The sequence below is a fragment of the Struthio camelus genome, chromosome 4 (assembly GCF_040807025.1).
Source record: "Struthio camelus isolate bStrCam1 chromosome 4, bStrCam1.hap1, whole genome shotgun sequence".
In the NCBI taxonomy this organism is placed as follows: Eukaryota; Metazoa; Chordata; class Aves; order Struthioniformes; family Struthionidae; genus Struthio; species Struthio camelus.
This window is the reverse complement of record NC_090945.1, coordinates 77,989,789-78,009,916: the sequence shown is the minus strand read 5'-3', so window position 1 is coordinate 78,009,916 and position 20,128 is coordinate 77,989,789. Positions and strand designations below refer to the sequence as shown.

The 20,128-nt window shown below is 48.7% G+C and overlaps 1 protein-coding gene across 2 annotated transcripts; it reads right to left on the bottom strand.

Moving 5' to 3' along the window:
- Window positions 1–2,462: 2,462 nt before the first annotated feature.
- On the bottom strand, window positions 2,463–19,746 carry LOC104151352 (multiple epidermal growth factor-like domains protein 9). Of its 2 annotated transcripts, none has more exons than XM_009686127.2 (9): window positions 19,571–19,746; window positions 15,483–15,959; window positions 14,150–14,285; window positions 11,478–11,566; window positions 9,346–9,409; window positions 8,129–8,217; window positions 6,808–6,920; window positions 5,671–5,824; window positions 2,463–2,782 (listed from the first exon to the last, which is right to left on the bottom strand). In XM_009686127.2, exons 1-9 carry the CDS (start codon window positions 19,623–19,625, stop codon window positions 2,631–2,633), a joined length of 1,329 nt encoding a protein of 442 aa, XP_009684422.1. In that variant the 5' UTR covers window positions 19,626–19,746; the 3' UTR covers window positions 2,463–2,630. The 2 variants fall into 2 exon arrangements, with proteins under 2 accessions (XP_009684422.1, XP_009684423.2); XM_009686128.2 differs by lacking the exon at window positions 19,571–19,746 and adding an exon at window positions 18,998–19,155.
- Between the last annotated feature and the right edge of the window lie 382 nt (window positions 19,747–20,128).

Here is a 20,128-nt window from a genome sequence, read left to right as displayed (position 1 = left end):
CTTTCATAGTGAAAGCTTATGCTCCAGGGCTTTCTAAAAGTCACTGGAAATTCAGGCTTATGTACAGGTGAATAATGATTGCGCTTTGGCTTGTTTTCACAGCTTTATTTTCATAACTATATTGCCATCTTAAATGCTGATATCTTTTGCAGCCCAGTGTTTCCTGTTAAAAGGCTGTTTTCGCTTGCTCATAATTTCACAAGCTTTAACTATTTTGAGTTGCAATCATGCAGTCGCATCAGTTCAGTTCATTTGGTTTCATTTAGCTGTCACTGGTAACTGCTCTTCTTTGGTTCAGGGTTCAATTCAGCTGCTTTTTTTTTATTTTTCTTCTTTGGCCGGTTTCTTGCCTGGGTCTGGTTTGACTTCAGATGTGAAATGTTCTGTCTGGTTTTGGGGGAAGGTTGGGGGTTCTTTGGGGGTTTTTTTGTTTTTGTGTTTTTTTAAAGAATGTTTCAGGAAAGTGCTATGATACCATTAGGAAAAACAACTTGTTTTGTTCATGTTAAAACGAAAACAAAACCCCACACTCACTGCTCTGTTGAGGGAATCTGGTGCCCTGTCTCAGGATTGGATCCTTGTGCTGCTCTTGTGAAAAGCTATGGGTTTTTTGCCAAGTCTCTGCCTGCATGGACAGTGGGAGCGTCCACGGGCGCTCTGGGACGCTCTGCCTGCTCCACGCATGCTATGGCCTGCAGCCCTCAGGGCTAAACGGAGGAAGAGGGCTGCAGGGGTCATTCCTGGCGGTCACAGGTGCTGAAGGGAGACCCTGTTGTCCCCCCCAGGCGGAGGAGACCCCACACCAGTGCCGGGTTTCTTCCCAGAGCTGGGAAAAGCCCAAGAGCCATCAGCTTTCCAGCAGGTAGATAAGGTTGAGAAGGGAAGGAAGTGTGACACTAGGAGGGAAGCAGGATTCGGCGAGAAACCGGGCTTGGAGCAGACGGACAAATCTAAGCTTGAGCGATACTTGCAGGGCAAGGACAGGGCAGCCCGGAGAGAAGGGATAACGAGGTGGCTGGGCTACAGCCAGGGTCCGGTGAGCTGCGCTATGCAGGCGGCTGCTGCTGGTCTAGGTTAAACAGCTACTGTCCACGTTCCTGTTGCCCATGAGGGATTACGCACCTCCCCTCCTGCCCCTCATTCACCCGGCAGCTCCCACAGGCACGAGGAGGTGAGCAGGATCAGCCCAGGGCAGGAGCCACTTAACCCCTGGCACTGGCTGCACTACCCCAGCTGCTGGGCCAGCAGCGCCAAAAGACGACTGAAGAGAGAAGTAACACCTGCTTCCACTTCACTGCACAGTAAGGGGAGTGCTTTAAGAGCATGGAGCTTGCACTAGTAAATACTGTTTTTACGGGTGCTTTCACAAAGCACAGCACTGCACCAAAGCAACACAACTGCCTGGTCTGTCCAGGATTGCAGCACCTCATATGCCCATGAATGTCACTTTAGGAGAAGAAGGGAGGCAACAAGATGAGAAAGTTAATAGAGGCCAGGTACTAATTTCTTGGAGCAGCTGAAGTTGATGCCATTGCAGCTGACAGGTATTTCTAAGTGCCTGCTCTGATGGCAAGACCTCAAATGGTGATGAAGACAAGGTGCAGAAAGCTAAACCGAACAGTCAGAAAGACCAGGATAGGGAGAATATAGCAAAGCAGAGCTTTAAAAAGGAGAGAGTAAACTAGCCTACATGATTTGAAATCATGCCCACAAAACACAAATCAAAACAGTTTAACAGATGGCACAGTCGTCTGGACCGACTACATTGGAACACGCTTGGAGATAGGAGCGGCTGCAGCTCTGTGCTGTGAGAACAGGTACAAACCACGTATACTGCTGTAAGGGGGCATTGGCTCATGATGAATCAGTTGTCTGGGAAGGAGTCAGGAACTTTGTCACAGGCATTTAAGCAATGGTGTCAAGTACGCACCCATCTCCCGGCTGTGCAGAAGCGTGCAAGGCACCTTCAGTGACTCACCTAGGCAGCAGCAGCATGCTGCTCCATGTGGCTCTAAAGGGGTGTGTGCAGGCTCATGGCTTATCCGTGGGGCTTGGCAGGGACCAAAACAGGTGATGTTTGCCTACAGTTCGTAGTTGCTTCTCTACTAATAATATAAGGCATTGCTTTAAAGATTGCAGCAGAAAAAAAGGACATATTTGTCCAAGAGTTAACCATTATTTTATGTGCACGTATTTTCCCACAGCTGAGAGGAAGGAGAAATTTCCTCGATTTACTCTTGCTTAAGGTAACAGTGAAATTTTGAGGCTAATGAAAAAAGAATCTGCACATTTTTAAAAGGAAGCAGGTTCATGTTAGTGTTTGCCAAGGTGGAAAAGACTGTTTGACATAATAGTTTTCTCTCTTCCTCAGGAATAAATACGCATTTGCAAGTGAAGTCAGGAATCGAAGGGAGAGAGAATTTTGTTATTCAGTCTATTTTAGAGCAGAAGTCTTCTGGGTTAGCAGATAAATGATTTCTTTGCACTTCTGTGTGCCTGTGGTTAGTATAATTAAATATTTTAGCTACATAGAAATAGGTTGATCGTGGTTAACATTTTGCCCATATACACACATCTGCATTGCCATACAGAAAAGCAAACAAAGTTTGTTGATAACGTTTCGCAGCCTCCTACCAACCAGCGTATACTGGTTCTGTGTGCTCCGTTACACCATACGTTGTGTGTTGTCCTGATCCTTTTGGTAAGAGTAGGGACTTCAAAGATTTCTTCCTACGTTCTTGCCTTCTCTTCAGAATTATCAGCAAGACAACAAGGAGTCCACCTGGAACGTAAGGAAGGATAATTACCTTCAGGTGGGAAGGTAAAATAGCAGGTGGTGTTTGCTCTAGGACTTCTTGATTGAAGATTTACCAATTTTCTTTCAGTAAAATGAAGTTTTATTTTCCTATATATTGTGCACAGAAAAGTTTTGGATAGCTTTAATACTACTCAACTTTGGCATTTCAGCTTTACTCTGAAAGCTGTTGAGAAGAGCAGGTTTTAATGAAATAATTCAGTTACTTGCCTTTGTGCTCTGTTACTTCCCTCCCTGTTTATTCTTTGCTCTGTTGAACTATTATTTTCTGTCAGACATCTTCATCAATTGCAGACGACTTGCATTTGTGCTATTCTACTGAAGGATCTTACTGAGAAATTAGTTTGCTCTGCACAGTGCCTTATAATGAAGCCTTATAATGAAGTAACTGACCTAGATTAACTTTGAGTCTAGACTGAGATGAGGACTGTCAGAAAAAATTACTTTTAGGTGGGGCATAGGCATGGAAATAATTGACAAATATCAAGTACTGTGACTTTTTGTGTTGCTATTTTTCTGGCATAAGCATAATCAGAGAAAATTGATCTTAACGGAATAGCACAAATCTGTCATTGTAATGCAATATGTCCAGACAAATATGTCCAGATTTAGATTGCGAGAGCAGACAATCTCATGGTAAACAATTGATCTGTTATATCAGCCGTGAATTTGATCTCTGAACTCTTACAAAATACTTACTCGCTGGTTCTCGTAAGCATGGGCTGTTTCTTTTACTCCTCTTCTTAGCAAACTTTGATATGCAGGACTTAGCTAAGAAACGTTGTTTTCTGACGCTCAGACTTGGCTATCGGAAATGCTGGTTACGTAGGCTTTTCGTACAGCTCATTTTAATCCACTTTTTCTGATACCTGTCTTGGCAGATTTTTGGAATATAGCTTTGCAAAAGTGGATAAACTTTCACATGGTTCTAGTCATGTCTTGTGAGAATAACCCTTGGAAGCTCTTACCCTGACAACACTTCAGTTGTCTGAGGAAGAGCAGTTGATCAGGGTTGCTAAAGCTGTAGCTCCTCCTCCAGACTCCCTACTGTCCTTTCTCCTCTTATGTATCCATATAGTCGTCAATGTCAAGAGAGGATTTTGATGACAGCAGCTAATGCTGATTCGTTACCGGAGAAGCAGCTTTGCCCTCGTTCCTCTTAATTGCAGGGAATAACAGGTTTGCCTCTCTTATCTTCCCTTTGCCTTTTGACAACATTGAGCCTGGCACAGACAGCCACTGTTCAGGAGGCAGAGGGAAAAGAGGTGCAGAACTGTTGAGCACAAGCTCATGGATATCTGTCCTTAATCCCTTAGACTATCTGGAGGAGATGGAAGCCTGGTGTCAGGAGAGCTGCTAACAAACAAATCCCCCAGTAATACCACTTTGGTACCTGTGCATAGGAGATCTGTCCTGGTTTAAATATCTTTCTTCCCAGCTTGCACTTCTGCCCTTTTCACCACCCATAGCAGTAAAAGTTGCTGGTGTGCATCATAATTGTTAGCTTTGGTCGAACCTACTCCCAGACTTTGTTTAAAAACTACAGAAATCTTTTTCCCCCCCCTCTACTGAAACTCCAAATGCTGCATATTCATTGTTTTGGAATCGGTATTCACCACGGAATCTCCTTGTAGAGAAGCTCATCTGCCTGTTGGCTTCTAGCCTTTTCACTAATGAACCAATTTTATAGCAAGTATCATCTTGGATTGGGGGTGCCCCACCTGGTGAGTCTGTGCAGATGTCTTTCATTCTGTGCGAGAAAGCTGTTGGTTACAGGGTGCACCATTGCCTCAACACAACCAGCACCACACAGGCTGACAACACCCACTCCAAGAGGCTCTGCTGTGAGAGTTTGCCATGAGCTAATCCTCCCTCTAGCAATGAGGGTGTTTGCTCCATCCAGGAAGAGTCAGGTACAAGAAAGAGCAATAACGAGGCACAGAGAACCTGTTGTCTTTGCATCTCCTTCTCACAGGGGACACCAGCAGCTGCCCAAACATTTGTTGCAGGTGCTGCATGAGCTGCATGTAACACATAGGGCAGGAAGAGACCTGATAGCCTGTACCCCCCAGCTGCCTCATCTTTAAATAAGTATTTGGAATATCGCAAGTAATCTGGAACATCTCAAGATGTTTCTGTAGCACATTTCCTTTGGCCTTCCCTTTGAAGCCTCATCAGTGATAGGAAGTTGTCTGTTTTCCTACTTTGGGGCAGGCAAGATACTCCACATATACCTTTGGGGCAACCCAATACACTCTAGACCGAGCTGAGGTTGACATCTTGAGATATAGGTTTAACCAAAACTTGCTGGGGTGCCACGATTCCTAAGTTCACTGCAGCAAAGTAACAGCATGTCACATTTTAACGCACTTGTACTCCAGTATTCTTATAGCTAGGCCTTCACAGCAGCCACAGACCTAGCTGATGCATCATGCCTAACTGTAGTGTCTCTGTTTGAGCCGCTTTTGAACTGTTAGATCCAATTCCTCGATAGGCCTGAGTCTGCAGGCTAATTCATCTCACAGGTCGTATATTTCTTTACAGCATTTACAGACATGTCCCACACGTTCTTTTAAACCAAATTTGACCAGTTAACCATGTTATTAAGGTCTGACTCCAACATTGTCTTTATATTTGTGACACCATACTTCACTGTGCTTTTGGGCAGTAAGGTAAGAATATGGGAAAACTTAACCAAGACAGGGCAACTGAGATGAATTAGAGATCTCCAGCCATTTCCAGGAGAGAAGCAATGACGTCATAATAGATCAAATATTCAAAGAATCCATCATTAGAAATGCAGATTTCAGAGGGGTGGCTGGTTTTACCAGAGCACAGCAAAGACGGACACTCACCTGCTGCAAAAACAGCCAGGAGGATGATCAGAGGGGCCAGCTGGCATGAGTCTCCTGCCTTGTAAAAAAACACCTCCATGCAATACTCAGGCTCGGCACTGCCAGCGGGGCAGAAGGCGTCAGCAGGGCACTTGACTGGGTTCACATCCGGGCTCTACCCAAAAGAAAAAGAGAGTTACTTGGACAGTGAAGACTGCAATAAATCAAGCACTGCCTCTGCAGTAAGCATAGTCTGATAAAAGCCTCTTTGAGCTGGGGGCAGGGCAGATACATGCTGGGAAAGACTGCTTTATGAAGTACCCTCTGCCTTGCTGTCTCAGAAGGGAGATCTTAGGAGTGACTTCCCACATGAAGGTCTTGGAGAACCGAGACAGGGCAGAGGCAGGACTAGAGATGGGCTGCTACCGCAGCAGTCTGGCAAACAGCAACCTTACAGTATCAGCACTTTTAGGTGCTGGTGCTACTGCTACTTTTCTTTTTCCCCCCCTCACCCTCCTGAGCCGAGGTGGATCTGCCTGTAACCTGGCTGGGGACTAGAGCTGGGCGACGTTATCCCTCGCTCCAGCAAACGAGTGGAGCCAGGGTTGCTGCATGCAGAGCTGAGGGCTGTGCTGAGACCAAGGGTTTTAGATGTGTAGCTGGGCTCCATGACTACCTTCCCCCATTGGAGCAGGGATTAGCCTTCAAACAGTGCCAGTACCACCTTGGGAGAGGGCTGCGGGCACGAGAGAGGTGCGTGAGCACCTTTGCGGACAGCATCACTGGTATTGCCGGGAGGTAACACTTCAGCATTGAAAAAGAGAAGAAAAATAACCAAGAAATGGTCAGCCTGTCTTCACCTGTGGTGTTATTCAGAGTAAGAATAGCAGCAGGGCTCCATATACAGCATGTCCATGCACCAAATAGCCTAGCTAATGGATAAACCATCATCTAACCTTCCCCTGACGGCTCACTGCGAAGCTTGATGTGCAGAACAAAGCCCAACTCCTGCTATCACAATTTTAACCATTCCCTCTATGTAGTTAAGAAAAGAAAACAGGTTTAGATGAAAATGGTGTTAATTAAAGTATATTTAACTTGTTACAGGACAGCTATATTTTTTAATCCAGGCTGTCAAATCAGCTAATGGAGACTCACAGGACAGTAGTGATTTTCTGGGCATAGGTCACAGCTTTCCTTGCCTTGCTGTAATTGGTATTCTCCCGCCTTGCAGAGCTTGCATCTGTTGTCGCTGGGACCTTTGAACATACCTAAACAGCAAATAAGCACAACATTACAATGTGGGGCTAGACCCTGGGGCCTTTGCAATTGCATATGGACCATCTGTCTTTTAAAGTCACGTGGAGAAAGACCATCAAATACTTCACGTGCATCACAAAACCTGAACGTGGAATTTGGTCCTTGCTCAGAGGCAAAGGGGCAGGAAAGTGCAAGGGAAGAAATACTACTGTGTGGTTTCAGATCTGGTGAATAGAGCAAGTTGGCGTAGGTGGGTAGTCAGTAGGTACGTTCAGTACTGGGAGGTGGGTTTAGTACTGAGCTGTGGTTCTAAAACAGAGGGAAGGTTGGAGATGGAGGTCAACAAAATATTTCATCCTCTCTAATTCTGGATTCAAACGCTTTCGAGCTGTTTGAAACGTGCTGAGTGAAGTTTAAAGCCCAGCTTAGTTCTCACCTCTTTGCAAGGAAGATGGGTCACTAAAGCTGTGGGTCTCAGGGTGATTAATGCTTTTCTGCATGTTTAAAAGACAACTTGACTACAAAAACTCTTTCTAGAGGGGAGGCTCCACATCAGCAGTTGTGTGGGTGGCTGGATCATGCTGCCGTCTCACTGCCTCACCGTGTGCAGGGTGATGTTATTTAAGACAGCAAAGAAACAAGTCAGTTCCTCATTTTCCCCTCACCAAGTCCCCCCTTCACCCCAGCTGTTTCCCAGCCTCAGACTATGCCTTGCCCAGGAGCCGTGGCCGTGCAGAGCACACGCCAGTCCCCCACCTCTGCAAGCACTCCTGCAGCGCTAACACATCTGGTTTCATCAGCAAAGCAAACACCACTGGCAAAAACACAGTTCCTAGAGCGGTATCTACCCTGGGCTCCCGACAGCCCTGTCCCACAGACAAAGGGCGTTCCTCAGAGGAAGTTAACCACGCTGGCAGGAAGACCTAGCGCAGCTGTGGCCTCAGAAGCATTTTGAGTCCACGGCAACAAACCCTGCAGCCGCAGGCAAACAGGCCCTCAGCTGACAGTGACTCCAGCAGCAGGCCCTGGAGAGCTAGGAGGGACCAAAAACTGCCAGTGCTTTGCCATCACTATGATGGCAACGGTTTGCTCTGCAGATGTCAGTGGGGCGTTCACGTCTGAGGAGCCTCGGACGTAAATCAGCCCTTCTGCAGGCTCTGGTGTTGAAGTGGTGTGTGCTCAGCTAGGCTATCGTGGTCCCCCACCCTACATTCGTTACCTGGGAGGCAAGGTGTGCACTCCTCGGATGCCTCGCGAAGAGCCTCCTTCCCACCAGGGCAAGCCAGACACACGGTGCAGCTGGTGGTGCTGGGGAGAGAGGAGAGACAAAGCAGTATGGCAAGCAGCTCTGAGACGAACCCAACCTACCAAAGCCCACTTATTTATATATACACTTATTTATTTATTTATGCATACGCTGAGGCTCAGTTCTCTGGTGTCTACCAGGAGATAAGCCTCTGCCATTTTGTGGTCATCCATGAGGTCTCTCTCCAGTGTGCTTTCTCCCATAACTATCAGGGTTGAGCACATGATGGCATTTCTGTCCTCCCTTTAGTTGCATGGTATCTCTGAAGTTCCTATCCCTTAGCAAACTTGACTGGAACTGGTCAACGGATGCTAAAGTTAGTTAGGAGAGATGGACACACAACGCAGTTGCATAAGCCCTGGAGTATGGCTTTGTAGCAGTTTCACCGTGGTTCAGCAGAGATCCATTGTGGCACAGGCAAGCTCCAGGTAAGGTCAGAAGGAGGATAAATATTCATGAGTTAGCTAATCTACTTTGAATTTAAAATCTGCACCCTTAGCACAGGCAGCCTTACCATAGCAGGGTGCAGACTCACCTCTAGGTACCCCCACTGGCTGGGAGGCACCTTCTCCTCCATCACGAAGATGACTGCAGCCAGGAGAGTTTAGCTACTGCTTTCTGCACACCCTGACACATCTGTTTATCCTGTTGATAAACAAACTATCAGCTAAACCCAAAACTAGAAGACCCAGAGTGACTCCCAGCCATACCCGTATCCAGTGTTAGCCTGTTTAGGGCAACCGCCGTGCCATGTAGCAGCGTGGGCACGGGAAGGTTTCTGAGGCTGGCTCTGAGCTGCAACTGCTGCATAGCACCTGGGCTGCCTCCGTACCCAACCAGCCTCCGGCACAGGTACAGGGGTCGGTGGTGCGACTGATCCCAAAACACACACAGGCTAACGAGCCTAAAAGTCACTCTTCGTTCATGCAACGCTGTATGTGTCGGGATCTTCTCCCCCACTGCCCGACCCCCTCTCCCCAGGGCTCGGCAGTGATAGCTATTCAGCTGGAAAGTCGCAGTAACCTTCCTTTTGCCAGTAAAACGGATCTTTTCAGCTCAGTGACTGCTACCAGGAGGAAAATATCCCTCTCCAGCCCACAGACCTCTGAGGTCCCATGTGGATTTCTTACTTGCAAAATGATCCAGGCAGGCAAGGCAGGCAGAAAGCTGCATTTTGCTGGGCGCTGAAATACCCTGAGAAAAAGAAGAGTAAGTTTTCAGGATCTTCCCTCCACACTATTAGTTATTTGCTGATTGCCGTTTTACAAGCAACCAAATTAACACTCAGATTTAGGGTGGCGTTTCAGGGGCCCATTCGGGACGTTTGTTTTTTCCCGTTCGCCGAAGGCCCTGAAGGAGCAATAAAAGTGTCCCAGGGACCTCTGCCATGCTGATGGGAAGGGCAGAGGGCTCCGGCAGCAACCCCTGGTGCTCCTGCTCACTCCCTGAACGCCGCCAGGGAGGCCGACCATCAGCTCTCCCAGCACGGAAGGCCACGTGCAGACCCTATGGGGAGAGTGGGTGGTTTTTAATTTTGTATTTACTTAGTGAAGACACAGGGACTGGGGTGGAAGTTGTTGGGAGAAAGAGGAGGACAATGAGGTACCTGCCGCTGTCGTGAGCGGGCAGTTCCCTTCCACCCCGATAAAAGCTACATGCGGGATGTTTTCTACATAGCAAGAAAAGGAACCGGTAGTTCAGGAGAGCTGTAAACCAAGGATGGAGGCTCCTCTCCACAGAGTAAACTGGAATTAGGCTCAAATCTGTGATCCCTGTGCTACCTCCTGGCTTAACTCAGCTGTGGCTGCCATTTCTGCTCCAGCCAGGGGAGACCCCTCGGTCACCCCAGCCCTGGCAGGACCCGAGCACCCTTTTCCCCCCATCGAGAAGTCTGGGGGCACCCTTGTCCCCCAGGGGGAAGGGCGCAAGGCTCGTAAACGGGAGCAGCTCTGCTCGCTGCAGCAACCTGCTCTTTGCCTTCTTACCCCTCGCTGCGTCGCCAGGACCACGAAGGGCAGGAGCGCGCAGAGCCCATGGGCACGCGCAGACCCTTCCCCAAAGCACATCGAGACATCATCACAGCCGGCCACAGGGCCGGGACAGACCAGGCTCACGCGTCCCTGCACAGGACTGGGAACCGCTAAACGCTGCACACCACCACCCTGGAGGGCAGGTGGGCACGCGGCTTTGGGAGGGTGCCCAATTCATCACGGCACCATGGGGAGGGGACAGGATTAGGGCGTCTGCATTCGGAGAGGAGCTGGAAGTGGGGTGGGCAACAAGATTTGCCAGGCACCCTTGACACTGGCCCAAATTTGGAACAAGCGCCATGCCCCACCGCTGAGCAGGAAGAAAATAGAGCAACCTCCCTCACCCTGCCAGCAGAAAGCAACTCATTAATTTATGAAGGCATGATTAACGAGCCCCCCTCGTGGCTCCTCTGCGGTCCAACGGGCAGCGTCTGAATCCGCGGAGCGGAGGAAGTGGCACGCTGCATCACTGCCACCCAGGAGAGTCTCCGACTGCTGTCTGAACGCTTTTTCCTCCCAGACTTAGCCAACGACAGACAAAGATTTAGCCATCAGCCAACCCGTTGGGTGGGAGGATTTTCAAAAGAACAGTTGTGCCTGTGCAAGCAGCGCTTAATTTGTGTACAGAAGAGCTGCCGTGTGGCATGTGCTAATTAGGCTTTTGCATAAGTAAACGCTGGTCTGTTTTGAGCGTGTTGTTACACCGTCTGGGAACGCAGCGTACGAGGCTCATACCGCCTGTAAGGAGGTGCACAAGACGGCTCGCCGAGCCGAAAACCCCCGGCCTTTAATGGCTGGGGAGGAAGGAGAACGTTATGCTCAATCCTCAGACTGTGGAAGATAGACTAACCAAAACAAGATGTGTTAACTAACTTTTTATCATTGAAAACATGGGAAACGCTACTCTCCTCTCCCCCCACCCCCCGCTTTATGCTACAACTGAACCTTGGAACATTTCTTTCCTGACTTTCTGCAATGGACTTCGATTGTACCATTAGTATTAGCTTATTGCAAGGGGGAACACGACTAGGTGTGAGATCAGTTCTCTCCTTTTTAATAAAAACGTCAATAACGGAATGGGAAGGGATCTACTACGCTATTTTTGGCCCAAACAAAATAACCTGTTTACTCTTCAGCGCTTTTAAGTTACCTGGCAATTGCATCTAGCTATGGCAAAAGCATCGTGTATTCTGATGAAAACGTGTTTGGATTGAATACAAATCCAAACCTACCTCTCTGGCAGGCTCTGCAGGCTGCAGCCCCAGACTCGTTAGCGTAAGAGCCAGGTGGGCAGGGAGAGCATGTGGTGCTCCTCCGAAAACTGGGAAGAGAATTGAAAAGAGGGTTAGTGCTATTTTAGGTCATTGCAGCTTCTATTCTGTTTAGCCGCTTCAGAGGAGACAGCAGAACATAGCTCTTTGTTTCACTAAGTCTAGAAATAGAGTAATTACAATGAAGGAGTTCAGGCAGAAGAACAACAGCTGGAACTTGCCTGAATGTTAAAGGTCCAGTGAAAAAATGAAGTTTTCTGTGTTGTTAATGCCAGCGACGTCCTGTACGCAATACGGGCTCTGCGGAAAGTTACAGGTTTCTGACACTGAAGTTCTGGCTATGAAAAACTCATTGTAACAAAGTTTTAAAATTTTGGTTTCAAGTCAGGCTCTTAAACCCACACGTTGGAAAGGTGCTTGATGTTCAGCACCTGTTGTCAGTTTTAAAAGGAGCTGCTCCCTTGTTGAAAGTCAGGTCACTTAATGGTCAAAAAAAAGGAGCCAAACCCATCGGCACTGATGCGTGAGAGTCCTGACCCGAAATATTAGGGACTGTGCGAAAGGGGATGCAATGTGCTAGACCTTGGGGAGGATGGGAGAAAAACAGGGAAGGCAGAGGAGGAGGAAAGCTATCGCATTCGTCACCTATAGAGCCAGATCCCCACCAACAAGGAGTACGTGTGTACGAATCTGTTAACGTACCACGGGATGCTTTGGTGGAAAACACGGACGTGCTCTTTAATTCCTTTGGAAACCCCAAGGCTGAGTGAGATTTCTGGAAAGTCAATTGGAAACATAGCAAACGCTTTGCTTAAAGCAAACCAATGCAGGGCTGGCATGAGCCGGAGCTGCTCAAAGCTCAGGGGACGTTGCATTCTCCAAACGCCGCAGAAACGTTCAACGACCCAATTAGAGCCCTGCACAGCGTGGCCAGCTGCCATGGTGATGGCCACGCACATGCTGTGCCCCGCAAGATAACCCCACTCCCTTCCCTTCCCACCTCAACCTTCCTTCTTGCCTCCCCCACCCCTCCTCCGGCGCACGTAAATCCAGCCACTGCTTCCCCTTCCTTCCTCCTCGGCAGCAGCAGCCACCCAGCCCTCGGCTCGGCTGTGCCCTCTCCCACGTCGCAGCAGAGCTGCTCACTGGGGATTGATCCATATCTTTAAAGCACTTGGAGATGTGGAGAGAAATAAGGTAACCCCAACAGACGCAGCAGATATCAGGTTAATCAAGGGAAAAACATGAGGAAAAATCACGTGCGCAGTAAGCGCAGGCATCTCCGGAGCTATAGGACACTTGTATAGCAAGAAAGGAGCCTCCGAGCATCCTCGGCGCCAGCACCCAGGTTTGCCACCTCAGCGAAAGTCAACTGCATGAGTCTGCCTCGACCAGCACCATGCAGATGTTAGCCCTTGGGGAGGGCTCTTGGGGCTTCATATGCTAGGAAAAGCAGCATCTCCTTGAGCATTAGCAGCTGCTGAGCCCTGGTGCGCAGGGGACAAGGGCTGCCCCAGCACAGACAGAAATGCCTTCAGCAGGACATCCAGAGCCCAAGGCACCACGAATCTCTGTGGACTTTTGCCAGACACAACACCTGCTTTCCATCACGGCATGGGGCAAACGCTCAGGTTACGCTGGGCAAAAGCTGAGGAGCCTGCAGGACTGGAGGTGCATCTGGGTGGGCTGTGCAAAAACCCGTGGGGCCAGAAAACTAGGAATAACAGAACAGTTGAGGTTGGAAGGGACCTCTGGAGATCATCTAGTCCAACCTTCCCTGCTCAAACAGGGTCCTGGTTAACCAGGAAGCCTGATTAAATTGCAATGCCGGGCTTCTGGCATTGATACAGTTGATACAGTACAAAAAAGCTAAGAAATAAAACAACCAAGTGTGTTGCAGTCAGCTGTGACTAGAACATAACAAGAGCCTTACAGTAAAATAGGAGATAAGAAAATCAATTTGCGAAGCACGGAGAGGAAGCTGGTTGCTCACAGGAGGAAAGTCACAGGTGAAAGCTGAAAAGCTAAACCCCATGCCTCATTCCCAGACATTATCCCTCCGTCACAAAAAAACTTGTTTTCCCCTTACACATATGAAAGACTGCAAAAAGATGTGCGGCCAGCCAAGAGACAGCCATTGGGATGCAACACGTATTCGTGCTGGGGGTTCCTAGTGAGGAACATTTGTCAACACTGAAAGGGTGCACCTCTTCATACCTCTGCCAGTCCCACCAGGGATCTAGTCTGAAGTCCAAACAAGAGGCAATCTAGAGCTTACTCCAGAGTAGGGTTGTTTGGACTAGTTTAGCTGGGGTTTAGCTGTTTTTATTTGGAGTGAATGAACAACCTGATCCAGTTTACCTGCTGGGGAACGCATGGCCCCTCTCTGCCTGCCACCAAGCGTTTTACAGCACGAGGCCGCCACGGCAGAAGGAAGTCGGACCAGCAAGGCGTGGGCTTCTCTTTCTTTCAGGGAAGAGAAACGTTTGTACTTTCCACTGAGAAATAGCCATGGCAGCACTTTTCCCACAGCCCAAGGGAGGAGATTTTGCAGGGAAACGTTTCGAGGGAGACTGTGCGCAGTTCCTGCTTCCAACCGCATCGGCCACCCCAGCAGAGGCTCAGTCACTCACCTGGTGTAATACCCCTGTGGACACGGCAGACACGACTGCTGTCCGCTCAGGGGCTGGTAGTGACCCACCGGGCAGGGAACGCAGTCAGCGGGGCCCGTGCAGGAGCCCTGCGAACAGCACGAGCAGCTCAGGGTGCCTAAATTGGAACAAAAAGGTCGAGATCAGGACTGCAATACTTCACTTAACCCTCTAATGCAACCCTTCTGCTCATAAGTACCAGTCACTGTGAAGAACACAAAAGCATTTGTCTTGCTGGAACAGCTGGATCCAATCTTAGGGCTGGAAAACCACAACATTAACACTAATGATGCTGTAGTGCATCATTAGGAAGCTGAAGAACAGCCATAAAGCAATCTAAGGTCTCAAGTTCATCAACACGGATTTCTTGGTGATTACCAAGGCTTCTTTTTCTTCCTTTCATCTGAGGGAACAGAAGAGTTTCTCCTTGTCCTCCTCCCAAAAGCATAGACTTCTTTTAATTTCTGATTAATTTAGGCTTATGAAAAGCAGAACTAAAACAGAAAATACCAGAGCAGAGAATCTGCCTTATCCAGAAACAGCCTCTCTTTGAGCACAGGTAACACAGTATTCCCACCGGACACAAGCTCTAGCGGTCTTTGCTCCACAAAACAAGCTTACCACCCCACTTCTTGCAGGAACCAGCCCCTGGTACTGCAGCAATGGTGCGTGAGCAAGAGGAGGAGATCCTGCGATAAGCGCCCAGCACATGAGGGCGGTGGGAATTACCTCCTGCCTTCTGCAGAGGTGCCCTAAAGCATCAGATCTGGTTATTCCTCTCTTTAAAAGTGCCCTGCATGGGAGGAAGTAAGTGCAAAAAGCATTGCTTTTATTTTATGGTCTAAAACCATCTCACAATAACCTCTGAGAAACATAATGCCATGCACTCCTGACCACAACAGAGTGGTAATTGGTACCAAATGAGTGCTTTCTCGAGCCCAAGTGAAAAGGCTGTTTCTACAGCAGAGAGTCTCTTTCAACCGTTTAAGACAAATACTTGGAAATTTTTCTTGCATTTCATACTGCACATCAAAACAACGTCCTCCTTCCTGCCAACAAATCAAGTTGTACTTCCATTACGTTTCGTGGTCACGGTCCTACCACTTCTACATCCTACTGAGGAAACTTCAGGAAGACCAATCGATAACAAGCCCAGCAAAGTCAGAGTCTTTCACTTCAGAAAGCTGTAACAAATTAATTCCCATTCCTGCTCCCTGTGCAACCCTCCAAGACAAGGACACGCACCCTTTCTGCCTCCCTTTACTTTCCACTTCTCCATCTAACACAAGGAGCTGGGGTGAGCACAGACTCCTACCATCGTTGGGAAACGTCCCCGGGGAACAAGGCTCGCACGCTGTCACGTTCACCCTGCTGCAGCCCGAGGGCTCCGAGGTGGCGAGGAACGGAGCTGCTGATGGGACGCCAGGAGACGCAGTCGCAGCCGGAGAGAAGGACGGGGCACCAGTGAGTGCTGCTGTGGGCACACGAGAGCTGGTCGCGCTTCCAGAAACGAGTGCTGTCACGTCCAGGGAGGTGGACAGAACTGGAGTTGGCGCTCCCGTGCTCGGGTCAGCAGACAGCGCTCCCGCAGACGTGGCAAGGGTTGGCGTGGCGGACGCCGCTCCAGCCGAGCGCGTCGCAGCAGAAACTGGGGGCGCAGAGGCTGAGACAGTGGTTGCACTAGGGGACCCTGGTGTCGAGGCAAGAGGGACCTGGGTGGCCGTTGCACTGGGAGGCGCTGGTGTTGAGGCGATAGGGACCTGGGTAGTGGTCATCTGGCTTAAAGCAATACCTAAGGGGGGAGGAGAAAAAAACAACACATTGTCAGCGGCCGAGTTGTTTTCTCCCTTTCATAGAGGTTCCCCGCTAGGGCTTTACCAACTATTTAACCCATGTTTCCTTGTTTGGTGTCCAGAAAGCCTTCTCTGCCACATTTAACTAAGAGTAATACAGAAACAAGGAAGCAAACGTCACCGGCACATGAAAGACGTAACAAGGAAATAAATTAGAGGGTCTTTGAGGCTGCAACTCAGTAGATGCCAGCGTTGAGGACATCCGACTCTCTTAGATTAAAGGTTTCGAGAATGACTCAAAACACTTGATTGTGTTAGCAGCAGCTGTTTGAGACATATGACAATCTGATTTAGGATGCTTGTCAAGTAGCTAATTGTTTTATTCCATGTCAGTTAAACGGATCAGAAAAGAAAAGTCATGGGTTTGGGATTTTTTTTAAGCTTTTCTAGAGATCCATCCAGTGACCAGAGGGGGTCCTGCCTGCCGGCCTCAGCTTCTTTTGATTCTGTGAAATTCCTCCTCCTGTAAGAGCAGGAGCGCTTTTTCTCAGCCCAGGCTGGAAAGCTGTAATCTTGAGAGAATTGGGGGTAATACTGCAATTTGAGATGTTTTGCTGCAAGGGGTAACAGACTGAAACGTTGCCTGCTGATGAGAGCGAGATCTCGTAGCACACAACCATGGAGGTTGTTTCCCAGTCTCGGGATGGGAGAAAGCCTCATAAAGCTAGAAGTGAAAAGTAGCGAGTCTGCTTTAGTTTAGCAATACAATACCAAGCGAAAAAGAAAAAGAAAAAGAAAAAGAAAAAGAAAAAGAAAAAGAAAAAGAAAAAGAAAAAGAAAAAGAAAAAGAAAAAGAAAAAGAAAAAGAAAAAGAAAAAGAAAAAGAAAAAGAAAAAGAAAAAGAAAAAGAAAAAGAAAAAGAAAAAGAAAAAGAAAAAGAAAAAGAAAAAGAAAAAGAAAAAGAAAAAGAAAAAGAAAAAGAAAAAGAAAAAGAAAAAGAAAAAGAAAAAGAAAAAGAAAAAGAAAAAGAAAAAGAAGAGCCAGCTCCTGCCACAGGAGCTGTCACATCGGTTGTGTTCAGGAAGTCAGGGCAGGGGGTTATTTTACTCTGTGCAATGCCTGGAGCTTCTGAAAACATGCAACTTTGGCCGTAAATGAGGTTTTTTCCCCCCTGCTTTTTCATCACATACCTTCAATTCTTTTGTCTAAATTTTATACTGGAAGTCAGAAGTCACGGACAGAAGATAACACCCAGCCTCTCTCTTGGAAGTAATTGTGCTGGTGTTATTATTTTCAGTGGCCAGCTGAAAAGCAAGCTAAATAGCAGCTCTGAAAGTAAACGACCGACCGACGCGCTAGGAACGCTGATCTGCGTAAGGCAGCAAACTTGGCAGGAGATCTAGCAGGCCGTGAAGCACGTCCCGTAAGGACTGCGAGTTGCATCGGTTTCTGTTTTCAGACCAGCGCGGTGACTCCGGCTGGGCGAGCGCGTGGTCCCGGGGCCGTTGCTCCCCAATAAACGCAGCGTTTCTGCGCTCTTCCGACCCACGCATGTTTGCTAGGCCCCCGCGGCAAGCGGGCTGGCTGCGTTCAAGCGGCCCTAGCAGGGACAATCAGAGGGCTATTTTAAGGAAGGGCTCTAGGGCCTTCAAGGGAGGAAGCAGCAGGCACGAGACCAGCGAGACAGGCGAACAGGGTGAAAGCCTGCAGACTCGGAGAGGCAACGGGGGCTAGCGGCTGCGGCACGAGCGCCAGACGGCCATGAAAGCTCGGGTCGCTGCAAACTTTTTCGCAAGCGAACTCCTCCCTGAGCTTTTGATTCCTCTTTCTCCCTGGGGGCCGTGTCTGCTGGCTGTCCGCGCAGCGCTGGGCACCGCGGGGATCCGCGCATAGCACTACGGTGGTGTAAGCGAGACCATGCCACTGACTAGGGCGGCTGCTAACGCTAACTACGTTTCTAGCAAAATCCAGACACTGAATAAGAGAATCCTTACAAATCTGCGATCACGTGGAAAAAGCCTGTTCCCAGCACTCCCTCCTACGCGCGTACCAATGGCTCTGTGCTTAATTAAGAGCTTAACCGCCCCCCAACCTTTCCATAACTGCTCAGTATAGCAGCAGATGAGCAGGCAGCTGCCTGGGCCACTTACCGCATCTTCTGGCTGTGGCCCCCAAAACCATCATCCTTTTGTTGCATGTTTGTTTGCCACACGTCCAAACCTAAGTGACCTGGAACCCCTCGTGCTGGTCCTACGTGGGCAGAGCAGCTCTGTAGCACCTACAGGGCTCAGATGTGAGATGCCCCTTTTTGGGCTCGCCTGCCTTAAGGGCTGAAATCAACGTGTTTCCCCTTTCTCATGCCTGGCAAGAAGCCAAGTTGGTCTCTCTCTCTCTTTTTTTTTTTTTTTTTTTTATTAAACTAATCTCAAAGTAAACATTAGCAGTAATGGAAGGACACCATAAAGTTCTCCCAGGCAGGTCTCTCAGAAGAACCACAATGATCACAAAGTCTCATCTCCCACAAAGCAGCTGGTCCCCACCATTTGCTCAGCTGTCAGCCAGAGACACCGAGGTGGATTTAAACACCTTGGACTGTCCAAAGGTGGCTGAATATCTTTTCTAAACAAGATTTCTTTTTAGTTGAAAAGTGCTTCTTCGTAAGCTTTCATTATTGGCTTGTTTAGTTTTGGTGATAAATCATGGTACTGTTAAGATGGATTTTTTTTTTTTTTAAACTGAAAATATCTTTTCATAACATGTTACTAAAATAGTTTAAGTTCAAGGGAGTGCCGGACTGAAGTTAGTAGTCTGCTATACGCTCAGGCGGTCCTGGATACACATGGCTAAGATAAGGCCTGCCAGGTGATAGCTCGGAGCAGTTTTGCCCCGTGCCAAGCAGCGCTCTGAAGCGCGCTCGTGCCTGTTGCAGCCAAGCAGCAGGACTGAGGGGCTCGCACTCCAGCCGGGGGCAGCCTGCCTTGCCGAGGCCAAACGCGAGCACGCTGCTATAAGGGGAAGGAGCCGGACAGCACCATACCTACAGACTTTCCAATTGCACACGGCCAGGCACGTCCTGCAGCAATCATGACCCGACATCTCAAGGCCATCAAGTTTGCAGACCCCTACATAGAGTCACTTCCTGGATAAGCAGTATGAGTGGATGAAAGAGCCAAGAAAGAGTAGGTAGAGGCACCATTACAAGAAGGTTTCAGGCATTTTAATGTGCCTTACTTTCCCTTACACCTCCAGCAAGTGAACACAGTAGGGCATCCTGTTCCTTTGTCTTTAAGGCTCAGCCATGAAAAGGCCACTGCAACTCCTCAGTTTGCAGCAATTGGGTTCTTGGGGGCGGGGGGTGGAGGGGGTTGTTTTTCTTTCTTTTTCTTCTTCTCTCGAAGAGCAAGCTTTCATGTTCAACCCACTTTAAATGCTGCCTGTCTTTAATTTAGGTTCAACCGCAGATTTCCTTTCCAGGGGTCTCCCCTTCTCTTGCCCTACCCTTCCACAGCACCCAGGCAGGGCGAAGCCGGGTGGTTTCACCAGCACATTACAGCTTTACCCAGCCCCGGGCTCAGCCAGCGAGAGCTAACGCCGTTCCAGGAGGACTTACCTGTCAGCCACACCATGGTTAAGCTCCAAAGCAGAGGAGAGGGCCAGGCACTCATTTTTCTCTGAGGAGCAGCACAGCTTGTCAAAAGGCAAGATCAACAGCTAATCTCCTAGGTCTCACTGTTTATTCTACTCCGTTTTTGTGCCCAGTGTTGTCACCTGACTCTGATCATGCGGCTCAAATCACACCCCCCCCCCCAACAAAGGGGGATTTATATTCAGAGACTGACAGGTCTTAAGGAGAAGTTACCAGCTTTTCCAGGGTGTAGTGCAAACTAAAATATTGGGCAGAATCAAAATCTAACCCTCTTTCTGTGGTGAACAGAAATACATGCGAGAGAAGCCGTCCTGGAGGAAGCAAGGGGCTAAACGGGCAGCGTGGGCAAGTTGCGTGGAAAGCCTTGCGCCTGGCTGCTGGCCAGCCTCCGTGATCTCGTCAAAAAAAAGGATTTCATTTCTTGGCATCCAGGATTTCCTGAAAGGAGAAAAACAAGAAGAAAAATAACCCAAGAGCCCACGATTCAAAGCCACTCCCACTTTGACTGAGGCTAATTGTGGT